The 20,086-nt window shown below is 38.8% G+C and overlaps 1 protein-coding gene across 1 annotated transcript in view; it reads left to right on the forward strand.

The window, feature by feature from the left end:
• Positions 1 to 20,086, forward strand: part of ptprub (protein tyrosine phosphatase receptor type Ub) — a 171,825-nt gene that overhangs the window by 87,326 nt on the left and 64,413 nt on the right. Inside the window, exons 3-6 of the mRNA XM_079470498.1 lie at positions 1,367 to 1,638; positions 10,873 to 10,948; positions 16,888 to 17,003; positions 19,760 to 19,934. Of these exons, the coding sequence (XP_079326624.1) occupies positions 1,367 to 1,638; positions 10,873 to 10,948; positions 16,888 to 17,003; positions 19,760 to 19,934 (639 nt within the window). The remainder of the gene's footprint in view (positions 1 to 1,366; positions 1,639 to 10,872; positions 10,949 to 16,887; positions 17,004 to 19,759; positions 19,935 to 20,086) is intronic.

Below are 20,086 nucleotides of genomic sequence, written 5' to 3' on the forward strand. Positions count from 1 at the left end.
GACTGCTGCCCCCGCGACCCGGCCCCGGATAAGCGGTAGAAAATGGATGGATGGACGTCTGAACACACAGTTCTTGGCCACTATTGACTACCATAGTGGGAACAATTACAATGGCAGTCAAAAGTGCCCAATCAGATCACATCTGTTTGCTTTCATACATTCTTAAAAAAATCAACAGAACAAAGAAATGCATAAAGCAATATTTCCTACTGTGGTAGTCAATGTTGGCCAAGAACTGTTTGGTTTCAAGCATTTTTCCAAATATCTTTCTGTGTGTTCATCAGTACGAATAGATTTATACAGATTTAGAACAATTTAAGGGTGTATATATACTTTCCTTTAAACATTCCTATACATTTGAAACAAAATAGCTTATTCTGATATGGAGCTTGAACGTCCGCCGCATCAGGTTTGATCAATAGACCAAAGAATGAAGGGTGTTTGGGTTGTGCTGTCCCAAATAGTAAAGGGTCTAAGAATCACAGTTTACGATCCATTCTCATGAGTGTATATTTGTGTATAATATAACCCCACCATACAAATTGGGGCTAGTTGTCACAAAATATTATATTTCAGCTTTAATGTTCTGAGGCCGTGCACACGCTTGGCAAGTAGCATTTTTGGGTATATTGTCAGAAAAGGTCAAAATGTGTTTAGAATGTGAACTGTATCTTTTACTTGGGCAGCCAATAACTGCAGTCATGTTCAATAGCTGTTTTTATCAATAGCTGTATGGTATCTGCTATACAGAAATTGAAATTGAAAAAATTAAACCCACCCTTAGAAAGGCCGACTGGAGTTTCAAATGTGACAACTAGCCCTGGTCTTTCCTCTACCTGTATTTAATATTTGTGCCTGTCTCTATACCAACATTGTACAAAGAATTTTCACAATCGTCACACTCCATGGAGACGGAACGCCTCAAAGGCTAAAAAAAGAGCATAAAAGGCTTTTTGGTATTCCGTGCTGTGTTTTCTCTCGCTCTCTCCACTCCGCATTGAGAGAGTAATGCCAAAATTGTCATCTTTTGTGAATTCACCAAGGGAGGAGATACCCTACAGAAAGAGACAAATAGACAAACAAGAGCTTTTGAAAAGTAGGAACAGGAAAACTACACAGAAGTTTCAGAGGAGCCTGTAATATACAGATATGCTCCATAGAGAAGCTCGGTTTCACCTCTCAGTCTCTGTTATTCTCTCTGAGCTTAGTGTACGCGCTTGTCTTTTTATGGAGATGTGCTCTAGTATGCACCAAAGCCTTCTACAAATGTTTTACCTACACAAGGATGACAACTGTTTGAGAAAATAGTTATGCATTCTGTCCTTCTTTTAACTGATTCTGTTACTGTGTTGTCTTTCTCCTGCAGGCTCCTACATGATGGTCAACTCCTCCCAGCATGCAGCGGGGCAGAGGGCTCAGCTTCTGCTGCAGACATTAAGTGAAAATGACACGCATTGCGTTCAGTTCAGCTACTTTCTGTACAGCAGAGACGGCCACAGCCCGGGGGTGCTGCGCGTTTATGTGCGGGTCAACGGTGGGCCACTTGGCATCCCCGTATGGAACGTCTCTGGCTCGCATGGGCGACAATGGCACCAATTGGAACTGGCGGTCAGCACATTCTGGCCGAATGAGTACCAGGTAACATCACGAGTCACCTAATATTCAGGAAGATTGATTTATCAAATAATGCTCTACATACAAAAACATTTAATGATATTATATGTTGTATACCTGATGACATGGATGTGAGCCATGACAGTTCCATGGTGTTTGGACTGGTAATAATAGTATTTTTGTCAATTATGTTATTTTTCGGAGTATGTACTCATTTAGTTTATGTTTACTATTTGTTCAATTTTTTTTTTACACTTTTCGGCAGTAATACTTATATGGAAATGTCACATGGACTACATTAAATTAAATTAAATTAAATGAATAGTTCACCCAAATATACCCTCGTAATTTACTCATGCTGATGCCATCCCAGATGTATACAACTTATTCTTTAGTTGAACAGAAACAAATTTATATTAAAATGCCTTCATGTTATCTTCTTATTATGGGGGTGAATATGATGAAACTCTTCAAAGCACACACATACTGTACATAAAGTAATCCAAATGATATGGCGGCACATTGATAATGTTGAATCCTGTTGGTTCTTCTTTGTCTTGTTGTTTAAATAATTATAAAATGTAATAATGAACACAAAACTTAACTTTTTTGATAAATTGATACACATCTGGAATGGGGTGAGGGTTAGTAAATCATGATAGAATGTTGAAATGTTTGGGAACTATTTCTTTAGTACCAACATACTGTAGTATCGTAGTGTTGCCATCTCATGTTAATATTTTTTATACGGCTCCATCTGAATTTTGGTAACAAGAGAAAACTAGGCTTATGACTCGCTGTTGTGTTTACCTTTTGAAACAATGCGCCGAACATGAACAGTGTGACTAACACTGCTCGTAATCGCAATGGCAGGCCTTGCAAACTTTACAACATGCTCGTAAAGACGCATCAAAGCAAAGTATATCAGATCTGTGCCGACAGCAGCATGCGTTCACTTTTTTATCTTTACACTCAGTATTACACAAACAGCGATGCGGACCACTGTTCTTATTAGTCATGCCTCTTGCTCTCTTTAATTAGCATTGATCACTATCTGAATGTAGGTTAGCGCTATCGGGCTTGGATGTACCCACAATATGAACCAAGTCAATAGGGTTGACGCGGTCCTCCTTATCTAGGAACCAAATATCCACCACATACGAGACGCAATCTGCCAAATCAACGCTTACGAAATGTCTGCCTATGACAGCTCGTTCACACCCCCTTAGGTCGGTCGATCGCTGTTGGCGGGCGGTTTGCGTTCGGGCCACGCTTTAGAGGTGTAAGCGGGCAAACACGGGGGACTTCATCCATAAATTCAATTTCTCCTTTCTGCAAACTCTGCGCATCTGTCAGAAAGCAATTTAGTTGAGTAGTGTTCGCTTTTTCGAGAATTGTCAATCTCTCCAACCTAATTAACTTTCACATGCCGCTGAAAAGATCTGGCATTCGTGTGTAAATAACAGTCCTCCTGTCAGCCAATCCGACGTGAAGCTGGAGGTCACATGACAATCTATTCCAACTTTTTTATACAAGTTGTGAATTTTACAGTCAACAGGTTTATCTACTGACCCTATTTACTCTCTAAATGAAGGTTATTTATATTGTGCAGCACGATTAAGCAATGCACGTTATTCCCATTACAAATATAAACTTTTTATTAAATATTAAATATCCTGTTTTTATCGCATCGTGGTAGTATAATTGGTTATGAATGTTGGTTTATGTTGACTCGTTACTTTTATGAACATCCCTATTGTTTCTCTCTGAAAACAAAACAAAGCAAAATGTTGTTATTATAATAACAGTGCAGTCATTTACAGTCCTCCATCATTATAATGGCACTGCAGACTTCTTGCATGACATGAGTATTTAGGGACCAGGCGCTGAACGACTGCCATAATAGGTTGTGCATCCAGTGAGATGATGGCACGGTTTTCTCACAGCAGGATTCAGCGTGGTAAATTGTGCTTTGGGCCTGGAATATGGCACGCTGGTCAATGATGACACTTGAGTCGCAGTCCTGGTGGGAACAACGTGTAGGCTAATGTGCTAACACTGAGCCGTAAGAAGGATCATTTAAAAATCTGAGACCAAATGATCTCCTGTGGCAACATTTTGGCCTCCTTAGTAATTGCCCTTAATTTGTTGATGATTCTGTTTATGTTTACTGAAGCGTCTTTTTGGTCTTTCTTTTCTCTGTAATGGCACAGACACATTGCGGTTAAATACAGTCTGTGTTAAAATTCTGTTTATTAAGGGAGTGGCGTACTGCATTCTGAAACAAATTCACTCCTCAATCTTCTTTCTTTACAGAATGAGGATGGTATTGTTTAAACATTATTAAAATTGAAATAATGACATTTTAAAATATAATAATAACAAAAAGAATACTCTTTTTAATACTTAATAAAGTATTATTATTATTTTATTTTATTGTCTAAAACATAAAACTTTACTTTTTTGATCAATTTATTTGTAATTCATAAACCAACATTATGCATAATAAAGCTCATTAAAGAACAGTAAAATTTAAAAAAATGAATCTATATACACATATATATATATATATATATATATATTTACTGTACTCACTGCTGGGCATTTGTTCTTGTCTGATAGAAATAAAAAAGGATGTTTTTCTTTGTGCTCATCACTGTGCCGACCAGGTCTTTTCCTGGAACTCAAAGACAGTTCCACAAACGCTGAACTCACCAGTTACAGGAAAATGACCTTTGCTATCAGACTCAAAAAGCAGCAGGAGGAGCTGTTTGGCTCGTCTCAGACCTGCCGTTCTTTTTGTTCCTGTGTGGCTTGCTCCCTCCTGAAATGCCAACCTTTGAGACCTTGAACTCATCTTGAGCAAGTAACCTCCGATAAGTTAACCCTTCAACTTAAACTTGCAAAAGAAACTAGCAAAATCAACATTATTCACATCAATGCATACCGTTTCTTACCTTCAAGTTTATGCTGTTGATGCCCACTAGATGCTTTTAGCATTAAAGCATCTGACTTACAATAATATACAGTGTGTCAGTACACGAACGTTCCACCTGTACGAACCGTTGTGAGCATGCGCGTAATTACGTATTAGAAAACGTCATGGGTTTCCTATACTATTTGTACCACGCAGGCGATGAAACATTTGACGGCAGGCGGCACAACTGGTGGCATATATTTTTTGTTTTGTAGGCTAACGTTACATAGTTTAACCGTTCACGGCGAGTCTGTTTTTATGTTTTTAAATGTTGCTTACTTTCCCATGATTACGATGTGTTTATGTGGTTGCCAATCCAAAATAATAGAGTTGTTACATGAACATAGATGATTTTGGTTACATGTGGAATCAAGTATTTTTATCGACTGCAAATCTTCAATTTCCTCCAAACTCCATTTTGCGATTCATTGCTGTATCATGTCTATTTACCTTACCGTGATTCGATCTGAGATCAGTAGTATTGTGAAAGACGGTTTTGTCATTTTTTTTATTAAAATCTGATCATACTAGTTAACTTTAAATGTTGAAATTTATTAGTATGGGTCTATATAGGCTAATATATCTATCCATTTAATCTAAATTAGTAAAATAATCCCTTCAATGGCGTTTACAGAAGCCAATAAGTGAAGAAAGAACTACAAACTACAAAGTCAGGAGAAACATTACACTATTACAAACTGACTTGACAGAATGCATAGTGAAATGATACGAGGTGGACAGCAGTGAAGTAAATTGAGTACTGTATTTAATTTAACAGTAAAAAATATAAACAAAGTAAAACAAGCAAGCGTGGAACAGATCGTGCAGTGTCGTAAATCACTGCACAACAAAATCAGCATTTGCACATGAGCGGTTTCAACAACGTCATTGTGCGCATGCGCGATCGGATCGTGCAGGTGGAACGGATTGTGTACTGACACAGTGTTTGTATTGGTATCCTGGCTGACTGTCATTTCTCCGAATGATAGTTTTAGATTAAGAGCTCCACTTCTTTTGAAAGCATAAGGGCTTTGCTTTTTCAGCGGGAAGTGAAAGGCAGACGACCTGCATGGAACCATGCTTTCTCTACGCTAATATCATTAAACTGATTACATTTATAAAGTAAAATCCTCCCACTTCATTCAAGACCACCCAGGTTAGATTGCTGTTTAGACGGAGCTAATAGCCTGTTTGTTCGGCTCCTGATTTTGCCGCATAATTAAAGGTTTTCGTACAAAATAATGTTTTCTTTCCACATACCCGTGATAAGTGGATTGAGCTCTTAATAGATTTCTGATAAACAAGCCGAAAGGCTCATTATTTTATCCACATTGTTTCCTCCTTATTGCCTAAATTGAATTCTTCATAATGAAGTGCGTTGTTTAAAAAACACTTGATGTAGACGAAATGTAAACGCAGTAAGTTTAGGATTCTGGGCGATTTGAACATGGTACATTTAGGAGTGTTTTTCGTTGTAGGGGCTATTAATCTCGCTGACGGTAAGTTGTGCTTAACTAGTAGAGCATTTTTCTAGCAACGTCATGGTCCTGGGTTCGATTTCCAGGGAATGTAGCTTGAATGCACTGTACGTCTCTTTGGATTAAGATACTAAGGGCCAGATTTACTAACACGTTGCGGCAGTGCAAGCGCTTTTTTGGCATAAAAAACTGCCGTCTGTATTTTCTAAAGACACAAAGTGTAAATTAGGGCATGGACACAGATGTTTTTGCGACTGACCTTATTGCATATGCATTTTGAGACGGATGTTTAGTAAATCTGGGCCTAAAAGTTTGTTTAGATACTGTTAATGTTTTGAAGTTATACATACGACTTTATTGATTATTGTGTTTTTCTATAAATCCTTATATATATTTTGATGCTCTTCTCTGCATTTATGTGACATGAGATACCATATCTCTTCCCGTCAGCTGAACATCAATGCAGGAAAGGAAGGAGCATCGAAAGAGAGAAAAATAGAAAGCTTTGAGTTTAATATTTGTGTTGAAACCTCTACCGTCTGCCATGCTCGCTCATATATTTCTGCTGTTATTGGGGAAGGTGTAAGAGATAGTGGGAACTTGTTATCAAATATTAAAGATGTTATCGGGCCTGCCAGGACTGCCAAAAAAGAATCTAGCTTTAGCCCCGTTGGTACGTCTCCCTCTAAATCTCTCTCTCTTTCTCCCTTTCTCGTTCTCAGTTTCTATCGACCCACCAATTAAACTCGCATCACATCAACAAATCTGCGTCCGTGTTTTTTTCTCCCCGCCACATTGAACAACACAGCCGAAGCTACGAAAGAGTAATTGAACTTGACACATTCTTGAGAAAATGCACGAGGGTGTAAATAATAGAAATTGATGATGGGTGAATACAGAAATGTGAGGCACAAGAAGACATCATAGGTCGGATTCATTAATAACAGCGCAGATGAATAAATGCATTGCTAGAGAAGGAATTCATGGCATGGCAGTCAGGATAGAAGATATTTGAGTTGGTGCTTCTGATTTTTATTATTGTTTTTTTTAATCTGTTGTCTGTAACGCTTTGGATGTCAAAATCAAGGAAGTTTGTAATACCGAATGTTTTATTACCATGCATTATACGAATCACTTGGGGGCTGTTTACATTTTGCATCTTTTTCGCATGATAGTTTATTTGTGTGGCAGGTGCACAGAACACGTCTGCAAGTTTTAGACAAAAGTTCAAAGTTTAATTTTTTTGTTTATTTATTTTTTTCGTTCCAATATCGCACTCACAGTTCCCGTTGTTTTATTTAATTATTTTAATGAGTTTAAAATGTATACAGATACACACCCAGGTATCAGATCAGTACTCGGCAGATACCCTCAGCCCAAGTATCCAAATCGGTATCGGGAAGGGAAAAGGGGTATCGGAACACATCTAATGTCAATGTAAATTTCAAGATGGCTGATCTTGCAAACATTGAACTATACAGTCTGGCCAGATTTTTGCTTGTAAATAGCCCAATACTAAATTAATCTGTAATTTATTTTCAAACAGTAGTAATATCTTTACATCAATAAATGAGATGTCTTATAGTGTTCATTACAACAGCCTTAAATCTTTGCTTTAAACAGTGTAGGAAAACAAAGGATTCAACTCAGTCCTACATTATCATACCCTGAAACCCGAATCACAAGACCGTTTAAATGGCTCCTTTCCTTTTATTTTTATACCCATCGTAAATCCGGAGACATTTCTTCCACGTGTATTCTCCAGCAGGGAAGGAGCCTTTGATTTGAATAAATGAGATATAGCTGGAGGAGTTTAATAGGGTTCAAGCTCCTTTACAAAAACGTGATTCTCTCTTTTTCTTTTAGAAGGTTGAAGACATGCCCTCGACACAGTCTTGGGAAAGTTGAAAACACATTTTTTTGTAATCTCCCTTACCAAAACCTTGCATCATCATCCTGCAGATCTAGTGTCAGTTTATTGTGGTTTCGTGGCAGTCCTTTCCAACGGGAGATTAAAGCTGGGTTAGAAAGTCTGGGCCAGTGCTGGCTGTGTGTATCCTGCTGTCTGGAGTCACATTCACCTCTCTTCCTGCAAGCACATTGCGTTTTTTAGATCACAATCCGAAACATCACATCCATCTTCAGGTGTTTCACTGCAGACGGAGGTTAAGGTGGGGTCAGGAGGGAGGATGAAATCTTGCTCTGTACCGTGATCAAATAAGAGACTGTGGGAGTCTGGAAGGTCCAGCCGACTGGGTGACGGTGAAATTACACCTTGAAAGAAGCAAGCGTCCCGTGGAGGTTTTGAGAAATACTGTCTGTACGTGTTGGCGGCATTTTAAAGCAGAGACAGCTGCAACTCATACAAATACATTAGGAGTAGTTTCCGGTATTTTTTCTCATTTTATTGCGTTAGAAATGAATCCTGGGGCAACAGCTGTGCTGTTTTACCAGATGTAAACGTTTGACAGCGAATTGAGCAATAACCCTCAATTAAAACCACAACAATCAACATTAACCTACGTGCCGTTTCCTGTTGATGGCCGACTTTAAGATTCATTGTCGCAGTCACAGATGTGACAAACACTATTCCTGTTAAAGCAGAAAAATGCAGTATACTCATCGCTTGGTTAGACGGTATACAACATTTTTCTGTTTGAAAATGGGATTTTTCCAACGAGTAGTTTTGATTTTAGGTGCGGGCAGCCATCCAGACTAATGCTGGGAAAAAGGAGCATGGCCTCCACCCTCTCCACAACGCGTAATAACATTTCATCGTGTCTGTCGTACGCGCAATATTGATTTGATTTCATTACACTGGGCCGACCGTCCTTTGTGCACCGCCTTTGGCAAGTGTGGAGCTTCTCTCTGGTCCCCGGGGACTCGTGGCCCTTACTCTCACATAATATGAGCCGGTAGGGTGTGTGATATTGTCTGTGTGTTTGTGTGTGCAGCATGCCAAATGAGAGCCATGTGTCACAGTGCACACACGCTGCCTGATGAAGCCATTATTTCCTACAGGCCCCGAGGGCCCTTACTGAAGTCGGCATCCTTTTTCTCTTCCCTTTTTATTTTATTTCGCTCTTTGGTTCTTTTTCATGTTTTCATTGACTGTCAAAACTTTTGATGCAGAAAAGACAAGTTCAAAGAAACGATGGAGTCAGATGCAAAATATGGATGTTGTTCTTATAACCCATTCACACAGAACGCTGATCCCAAAAAATTGCCTTCTGTGTGAACGCATATGCATCACGGATTGTTCCAAAAAGTGATTCCGGAAAGGGGACCGAGTAACATTAGCGGGATCATTCCCGGAAAGCACCCCGTGTAAACAAAAGGCTGAAACAATGCTGTAAAGCCGTGTGGTAATGCCACACATCTTTAATAAATCAAAAATACTTTGGCTATGAAAACAAATATAGTTAAGCGAGTAAATTATGTTTGTTAAACAAAAAATAGGCTTACTATTTGAATCATGGAGGAATGCAAGAGTCATCACCACCAAACTCAAGGTCATATGCAAGAATGGCGTTGTCTGCTTCTAAACGCAGTTTAAACTTGAAATGACTTTTATCAAAACAAGTAACACAAAATACACAGCCCTTCTATAAAGTTGATCCCTTACCAACCTTTAAAACACGGCTGTGTGCACCTGCTGTGCTCGTGCTGCGAGTCAGAGAAGCCCGCGAGTTTCTGACACTTTAACAGACTGTAAAACACTGTAAACAATATAAACAAGGTGTTTATAGAATTATGTGCAATATGCTTTATTAGTGGGTTTTTCGTTCGATCTGTGTGAGCTTATTCCAAAATCGAAAATGCTTAAAAAGCTCCCATTTTAGTACATTATATTACCGAAAAAGTATTATACCATTTGCCTTTTGTATTGTATTGCAAAAATACTGGCTAATATTTACTTTGCACCATTCCGTTATATTTTTTCATTAAGGCTGTGTAAATTTGCGCCAAACAAGCCTGAACAATTTTCTTTTATTTGTTTTCATATGACATTTTATATGCATCTTATATTTAGCTTAATCTCGCTGGGCTATAACCTACCTTGGGTTCTTGTGCCTCATTTCTCCTCGTTGTTCTGCCTCATTTCTCTCCGTTGTTCTGCATTTACAAACAAAAAATTCAAATAAAAAACGAAACCGGGACAAATTCCTGGACGTATTTTCCAGGATCTCTGTGTGAAAAGGGCTTTAGGTTGCTTCTTGAATCTTTTAATTGTTTTTGATTATATTTGTTTGTCTTGGTTCCCCTCATTATTATTTTGTTTTACCTAAGCTAAATGAATCATGAATAAAAATCTAGAGAAGGCAGCTTATTAAAGGAATAATATATCCAAAGTAACAATCATGTCTTTATTTTCTTCTAGTATGTCCTTTCCCTTTTGTTGTTTTAAAACCTGTATGGCTTTTTTATGCAAACGTAAATGAGGGTCTGACTGTCGAAATAATAAAAAGCACAGTAAAAGTATTCCATTTGTGTGTGGAACAGACATGAATTTAATTTACAATCTAAATTTGGATCCCTATACATTTTCATTATATAAACGGCCTCTCCATTGAGAATAATTGATGCCAGAATTTTCATTTCGGGCTGAGCTGAACTGTGCCGTTGAAATTCTGAGCATAGCTCTAAACTTTTGTGATGTTACCACTTGAGAATAAACATTTCAAAAATGTGAATAAATAACCCAAGGCCTCACTAACCAAATCTCCAAAATTTATTTCCAGACAAAAACGACTATTATTTTGAAGGTCGTGGTCATGTTTTTTCTCTTTTTGTATTTTTCAGATATTGCTAGAGGCAACTGTGGACCGTCGAGGTTACATTGCTGTTGATGACATTCTCCTGTTGAACTACCCCTGCTGTGAGTAGCGTGCAGTTGTCATGGCATTGTGTGGGAGTTTGCTGCTTGAAAATGCAAAGGACTGTGCAAATGCAAGGTTCACATTAGCCTTTTCATAGATGTAATGTTGTCAATATGCTGGAGCTAAAAAATTCAATGGAATATGTTTAGTTTCAGCCATTATTGTGCGAGACGATAAAATTAGCATTGCCTAATTGTTTTTTTCTAAAAGAGAAGGTTTGCATCACATATGTGAAAAACAGGGGACATGCATAAAAACATGGCTTTTATACTAATGAAAGACCGATAGATATTAATATTACTGGCTAACAGTGTTGTTTTAAAATATTTGTAATAAAATAATTGCTGCGAACTGATGTACCCCAACCCCTGCCTCCACCCCGTCCCCCAATGTCATCGTCCATTGCAATATTTCACTTTAGGCATCGTCAGATACCAATATGGTAGACCTCACCCAACCCTGATCTGCATTGGCTACCGTCCCACCCTGGTCTCTAAATATTAGTGATTGGCCATTACACAACCTGTATTTGTCAAACACTTATTTGTACTACTGTACCTTCGCTAAAAACACTCTGTTCTCTTACAAATGGAGCAGTGCCCTCTAAAATACAGTACATGAGGTTCTCAGGTACATCTGATGCAGGTCCGATTCTTCATACACCTTACGGAAGGACACATAAGCACACATAATTTGAAAATTTGTACCCAAATTCACCGTTTATGCCTTTTTCAGTCCCTACACTAGCTGGAGGTTTTTGCCCAGCAGAAATCAGCTACATTGTTTCTTTGATGATGAAGTGATCTTGTTTCCTGTGACTTGCGATAAACCTCCGCGACAAATCTATTATAAAGCCCCTGAATGGGGAATATGTGTAACAGTGGTGGCCCCCAGGAGATCATTTAGATAATAATTAAAATAAGTTAATCACAGAATAACAGAATTAAAAATTCGGCCACCCGACAGGGTTTGGCCTGTCTAATAGTATAAATTTAACCCAAACCAGCCACATACAGCCAAGTCAATATTAATATTAATATTATGAGAAATGTCTGTTCTGATTAAACTCTTGTCTTCGGGTCATCTAAATCTGAGTACAGTCCGAGACATCTCTTCTGAAACTCTAGAAGTGACACGTGTGAGATTACTTGGGTCTTTTTACAGTGTTAAAAAGCCGCTTTTAATCTCACTGCTGTCTAAAGCAGAAATTAAGGTACTGAAGAGTTTCATTCTTTTTTCTTTAAGAGGCAATATAAAACATTCACTATGCAATGTCTGTGTCAGTATGTTCCATATGTATTAGTCTGAGGGAAGTTGAACCCCGCTGGTCGTGGGCATGCTGATCTAGCCTGCTAGCTGCTGGACATGATAGAAAACAAACAAAGATGTGGCGGATCAGAGCAGGGAGGAGTTGTTGTGAGAGCTTGTGTGATGTGTCGGCCACTTCATTGTAGTGAAGGCTCTGTGTGTGTGGAGCTGTGAAGTCTTTTATTGCTGTGGGGGAAAGTAGAAATCCTTTAAACATTCCTAATCCAACAGAGCCAGACACTTCATTTCGTATGCTGACTGCAGGCTGGGAGTTCAATTGTGGTGTATGACTTACTGAAATGGTAAATAGTATCAAAATAAGATCCGTTTTTGGTGTATTTTAAAATACACAAGCACTTTAAAATTGACATGAAAGTATAATTGACCCTATTGACTTTCTTAATGCATGTTTCACATCTTATTGTGAACAGTTCAGTGGAGCACGTCATTCCAGCTTTTTCACAATCTTTAACTTGCGTATTATAACTTGCTATTCCTCTGAAATGACTTTTTGTTGAAGTCATGTAGGCTGTGGGCTAACCAATAACCAAATAGCTTTTAGACATTGTTTTACAAAATAAATTCTCTCATAACATTTATTTAATAACATTAGTGACGTTACGTTACGCGTTACGCAAATGTAAATTCTTATGTAACAGAAGTTATGTAAAAGAAGTCAAATTTATTTTACATTACAGAAATAAGATTGTTTGAGAATATAGTTTGTCGACATTACGTCAAAAAAAATGAAGGCAGATTTCTTTGTGGAGGCAGATTCTTGTTGAAACGTTCTTGATGTTAGGTTTCAAAATTGAAAATTGTAAATTCAGTTTTTCAATGTTTCAATGTTTCGTTAGAAATGTAAAGATGTTTGGAAAGGCAGATTCTTGACATTGTTGCAAATGTAAACCTGTTTAGGAATGCAGATTCTTGACGTTAACTTATTTTATAATAATAATTGAAGGGTGTTTTACAGCTTTTTCAGGACAGGACAGTAAAGAGCTGACAGGAAAATATTAGGCTGAGAAAGGGGCGCGGGATCGGCAAAGGATTCTCAAGAACGGAATCGAACGCTAACCACAGGGCTATTGGCACAGCCTTGACGTTAAGGTCTAAACTTCATGTTTTTTCTCAGTCAGGGTTTTATTGAAACAAAATCCTCGAACAACATTTTCTGTGTGGTTCACTTTGGTAACATAGCCCAGTTTATTAAAACAGAATGCCGATTCTTTAATCCAGTCGGCTCTGATAAGTCAATTATTGTCACTGATGTGCTATAATGCATCTTGTTGTCCAGCCCCCAGGGACCGTTCCAGGGCTGGATATGTGGCACACCGCAGCAATGAGATGCTCGCTCATAGTTAACAATCCTTTTCACAGCCCTTGAGGGACGCCCTAATGCTTTTAAGGCTGCATAAAATGGCTGCGATATTTATACATATTTAAAAAGAAAAGTGCTATTAGATGGCAGTAAAGTGCAATTCTAAACAAGCAAATCAACAGATGCTGCGGTCAAGAAAGCTAATCTCTGCAGAGTCTCTCAACACCCCCTTCCTTCACCCCCACACGCTTCCTGCAGGCGGCAGATGGCATCATCTAAGACCCACTGTGCGCATTAAATAATTAAAACTCTCATCAGGACCTGGACACACATTGTTGAGAGTGGCATTGCGCCAGACTGCGGAAATCACCATTCGGCAAGACAAGCCAAAACGGGAAGGAAGGGAGAAGAGGAAAGGGAGGATAAAGAAGATGGCAGACAAACATCCACCAACCCTGCTGGTTGGCAACCTAGGCTGGTTTGCTGGCCTAGGCTGGGTTGAGCTAGTCTAGCTCGTCTTTTAGCCGGCAAGCTTGTGTTCAAGAGGGTAAATTGCATCAGTTTCTAGTGAGGTTGTGCTTTACGCATAAAGTGCAATGGTTTTCATCATGCCATTGTTGTGGCGAACACATTATGTATTATTCAAACAAGACTTAAGGATACAAACTGACATATTTAACATCCTGGCTCGAACACATAACAGATTTCTTCCACACCCTTTAGTTGGGTTTGATTTATGTTGACTCTTAAAATCATGAATTGGGTGTAACACAGTGGTGTGCCCTCTATTCGCCCACTGACATCAAATTCATAGCCATGTTCTCCGTCTTGTTTCACAAAACGAGCTTTCACAGCACGGTGTGAATGTAGAAACACTACATTTTCACTTCTATCAGATGCCGTTTCTTTAGGGAGTCTAAATTGATTGACAAGTTTCAGATACGATGTGGGTCGACTGCATGCGATAACTTTGTATCTAGTACATCATCCTCAGACCCGAGCAAAGCCCTGTGGTAATGGAAGACAAAATGATTTAAAGACTCCTGCACAGGGTTACAGATCTAGTCCTGTTTTTAAGCCTTTGTGTCTAACACATGCTGCACTGGTACAATTTAAGGATAAATTAGCCAAATTTACAAATAGTTATACAAACGCACTTGGGATTTCCGTTATGGAATTAAGTGACTTTGAGCTTAAAAGCATTGAAAGCGTTCCACTATGAATTTTGCAAATCTCTCTGAAATTAGAGGCTTCCATCAAGGTCCTCCAGGTTAAATGATAGTTTTGATTCAGGCACTTGAAGGAGAATAGTTTACAAACCACCACCGTCTAGATTAAATAACCAAGTCCTAATCCAAATATAATCCAAACCGTCTCCGCCTTGTTAGCAACAGTATGCTGTTCATTTGAATGCTGTTTAAATATAAGATTGCATAATAAATTCAGACTGCAAGCAGGTGCCTGCATTGATAGTCACTTATTAAAATGATTATTTACTAGTATATGATTCTTATATAATATATCACTTGCCCAGCGCGCCGCAGCTCTGACAAAAGTCATTTTGATGCTCTTTTATCACAGCAGAAACAGAAAACTTTAAGATTTATTATTATGAATTATTTAAGTAACAAGCCGACCGGGCTGGCTGTGGTTCCCACAGGAGCTCTCCAATCTCAAAGACTAAACACTGTTAACTACCACATGAACCGTTCATTCCTGCCTGGGGCCATTTTTCAACCGACACCCAATTTTTAAAATAAAAATGTCTCATATGTTTTACAGAGCAACACTGAATAGGAGTTTTGCGGAGTACCATATTGTGTGCTTATGTTATGTGTCTGCATACGCGCCTACGATGAGTGACCTAATGGCTCTTTATGTACCCATTATCAAAATCAAGCAAAGTCCAGGTAATTCTCCCATGTACTGTATAAAGTGAATGTCCACTACAGCGGGGCTCCATTCTAACTTTTTTTACTAGGGGCACCGTAGCCCCTGACTGAAATGTTTAGGAGCACAAGCAGAAAAATCGAGGGGCACACCATATATCAGCCTGCAAGGCAATTATTGAAAATGTTCGCGAAATAGCTGCATTACTGACAAATACTTATATAATTAATAGATTTAACTTGTACATTTGTAGATTTAAAGGACAATGTACAGTTTTATTTTCATTTCAGAGGGATATGACATTACTCGATACCGGGGTCATACGGAATCTGCAGACTTTTTTGACAATTCGGTCTTGATTGGAAATGATTCAGCTCTTTCTCAAGTAATCAACAGATAAATGATGTATTCTGAACTCCTCCGAGTCTGCGGTTGGTTTAGTTTTAAACTGTAAACTTGATGAGTTGAGCTGTGACCAAAGCGAAGACGGAGAGAAACATCACCCCAAAATATACTTGGTGCGTATCTTTAGCAAGGCGACGCAGAGATGCTTTTGGGACGCCTTGCTGCTACACGGCTGGTATAAACAAAAGCATCAAGTACACTGGCCAGCTCCCTTTAAATGATGGGCCACCCAGCCGCGCACAGAGCGCCGCTCCGGACTCTCTCTTTCACGCACACAATGTACAATGTACAACTTCGCCGTGCACTTTGAACCATGCGCTTAGATCGTGAAAATAGAGGACATTATGTTATTCACCTGTTCATGACATTTCTTCAGTGGAACGCAAAAGATATTTAGAGAAATGTCTCGGTGGTTTTGTGTCCATACAATGGAAGTCAGTGGACGCCAATGTTGTTTGGGTACCAACATTCTTCAAAATATTATCTTTTGGGTTCTGCAGAAGAAAGTCATACAGGTTTGGATTGACACGTGGGTCAATAAATGATGAAAAAATAGATTTTTGGGCGAACTATTACTTAAACTTCACTTTTTGATTCGGTTTGCACCTTTATTTTCTTTCAGAGATCAATAAAGTATTTTTTTCGATCTCTTTCTTATTTCTATCTATCTTATCTAATCCTTGGGTATATATTACGTTACAAAGATGTGTCTGCCAATGAATAGAAGCATCTTTTAAATTCAAAAGGTCATACAGCAGTGTAGTCAAACCAAGACCTTATGAAAATCGATCGAGTTTTAAAAGAATGTTGGAAGATTATCTAGGCCGTATTCTGTAGGATTATCAAATGTCTCGCATGGACAAGGAGACAACCCACATCTCCACAATTTCACAGCTTTTTTACTATAAAATCAAGATTTTAGGCCACAAGATTGAAATATAGATTCAGTATATTGTCTGTTTTTTTTTGGTGGGACTTGATCATCTAATTCGCATCTTTGCTCTTTTCCTTTAGACAAAGCCCCTCATTTCTCTCGTCTGGGGGATGTGGAGGTTAACGCTGGACAAAACGCCACTTTCCAGTGTGTGGCAGCAGGGCGTCCGTCTGAAGCCGAGAAGTTCTTGTTAGAGGTGAGTGTGCTGTAGATTCACTTTAGTATGATGAGCGTATGGAATAGCAGTCAAATGATACCTTACTGGAAAAGACAGATCATGGTTGGAGTCAGTTATTGCCAGTGTGATAAAGTAGGTTAAATGAATAATTCACCTAAAAATACGGTCATTTGTTTTTCTCTTTCTCTTTTTTTTTTTTTTCTTTTTCTCTTTCTTCTGTGGAATGCAATATAACATATTTTGAGAAATGTCTTTGTGGTTTTGTGTCCATACAATGGAAGTCACTAAGGGTTCCAATGTTGTTTGGTTACCAGTGTTTTTCAAAATATCTTCGTTTGTGTTCTGCACAAGAAAGAAAGTCAGGTTTGAAATGACAAGTCAATGGTCAATGAATGTCTTTGTTTTTCAGAAACCTCTCCTTTGAATTGGCAAAGTGCTCGGTGGCAAAATGTTAATAGTTTTATGGATCCGTCCTGAGTTGATGTGTTGAACTTTGATGTGTTTATTGTTGTTTACCATGTAAATCTTCAAACTAAAACCATATAGTGACAAGCTGTTCAGGAATATTTTAAGCATTCCAGATTCCTGCTTTAGAAAGGCGTCTTTCCTTCTACCATCAAAGGCAGAGTTAAATCAAATGAATGATTATGTCACAACTCAAGGTCAAGAACAGCTGCCTGTGGTTTCAAGCTGTCACCCTGACACAAGATTCTGCTATAACTGATGTTCTCAAGCGCTCCGAAGTGGCCGTTCCTTCCCTAAACACATTGCGAGATATATGACTTTCCCCCCCCCACTTATTTCTATCACCATGTACCATATTAACAGCTGCAGCCTACTTGTGCCAGACGAATGGATGTCTCTTGCTTCCGTACCTTGTTTAGTCCAGACAGATTGCCTGCGGCTATCTCATGCTCATCACACGCCATCTGATGCGTTTTCCTGTCTGGAAGTTCTCTGACGTTGATTGCTAGGTTGAATGAAAGGCAGTGTGTCGAGTTCTCCATGTTTTTATGTGAACCTCATGCACCCGTTTCCAACACTTTCAGGTTTGTGTGGTTTCAAGCCGCATTAAAAAGCTAAACACTTTGGTAACTCTATAGTAAACAAAAGTGTGCACTTTTGTGGCAACCACAGACGTCTTTCTTAAGTGCCTTCCATTGGAAAGAGAACACTTTGAGCATTCATTTTGTGTCCTGACTACTCACAGTAAGGAGAAAGAAATAGCTTTCATCGTGGATGGATTCCATTCACACAGTATCACTTAAACTACCTGAGTGTCTGTGAAAGGTTGCCGTTTTCAAGTGAGGTTTTGTGCGAGATACTGTATGTGTCTGCTTCCTAACAAGTGCCACATTGTTATATGCACGACCTTTAAGAGTTAAAGTTTATAGTTTTGGGTTATAGCTTTTAAATGAAAAACCTAGAACGCAAATAAAGGAAATTTTTGCATTTTTTTAAAATGGATACTCAATTAAAACTACGTTCATATTGTCCGCCAATGATTTCTGTTTTGCTCATATAGAAATAGTCATTATGGCAATGCAGTTTTAGTTTAGTTTAGTTTGCATCTTTATCATTTAGAATTTACATCTAAGCATTTACCAGATGCTTTTTATTCTAAACGCCTTACAAAAATGAGGAAATCAATGAAGCGGTTCTTTATAAGGAGGCAATAACAAAAGAAGTTCAGAAGGTTTAAACAGTTGGTATACAGGATGGCATCTGAGTCCACTTCATCTTGCATCACAAAGTACTGTATGAGAAACAAAGTGCGGATTACAATGATATAGAATGTAAATAAAGAGTATGGCAGATGAGCAGATGATTGCGGAACAGTTTGATAACAGGACAGTATGAACGCAAGACGACCATACCTCAACATGTGAGTAACGTTACCAAAATCCGGGAGACCTGCGGGGTTCCCGGGGCTGTTTACTGTCCATTTGGGATTGGGTTCATGGGAGAAATAACTAAACGGATGGATGGCGGCAGATGGGTGTGAAAAACGGGAGACTCCTGGCCAAAACTGAAGTGTTGACAGGTATGCAAGAAAATTCAGGCAGAGAAAGGGAGGCCACCTACCTTGTGAGGTGCTGTCAATGGAGAGAAGCAAGGGATGAAAGGAGAGATAAGATTAGAAGCAGAGGGACAGCAGTGTCAAGATGTATTGTTTGCGATTTTTTTTTCCGTCGGACTCCATGTGCAAGGTTTCTGTGCGTAACAAATTTTAAGGAATACGAAAGGATTCATAAGAAAATTTAAACCTTTAAAGGGATAGTTCACCCAAAAAGTAGGATTCTGTCATCATTTACACACCCTCAAGATGTTCCAAGGCTTGACTACCATAGTAGGAAAAGGCAAGAAAATAGTAAAGAAGAAAATGAAACTACTATGGTAGTCCACATTTACATGAAGTCATTTAGCAGATGCTTTAATCCAAAGCGATTTACAAATGAGGTAAACAATAGAAGCAAGTGGAACAACATAAGGACAACAAAAAGCATAAGTGCAGTAAATAAGCCTACCACAGAATGCAAAGCTAAGGACTTTTTCCGAGGTGCCCTACAACTGATTGGTTTTTTTCACATTCTTCAAAATATCTTCTTTTTTGTGCAACAGAACACAGAAACTCATTTAGATTTGAGGGTGAGGACTTTAGTTTTTGGCCGAACTATCTCTTTAAATATTTTAATCGTCGTGTTAAAACAAGTTGTTTTTCACTTCTGTTTGATGAGTGGGCTGTACACATCATCTTGTTTCCCTTCTCATAGCGACACAATGGTGAAGTGTCCTCGGGTGGTTCTGTCAAGCACTTGGGCCGCAATAGGTTCTCAGTGTCCTTTCAACTAGAGGATGTCCAGAAGCCAGAGCAGGACCTCTACCGCTGCGTCACGCAGTCCTCCAGAGGTTCCGGCGTCTCCAACTTCGCCGAACTCATCGTCAAAGGTAAAATGCTTGTTTTCTTTCCTTCTCTATTAATTTCAGCTCTGTTTCACTGCCCGTAATGTGCACATCTCAAGATAATTGGATTCTGGCTAAGTCCATGTCATGCCATGCTTTTCTCTATTATAGTCTCATGTCGTTTGTCACAAAATTGT

This window comes from Barbatula barbatula (assembly GCF_947034865.1).
Source record: "Barbatula barbatula genome assembly, chromosome: 12".
Classification (NCBI taxonomy): Eukaryota; Metazoa; Chordata; class Actinopteri; order Cypriniformes; family Nemacheilidae; genus Barbatula; species Barbatula barbatula.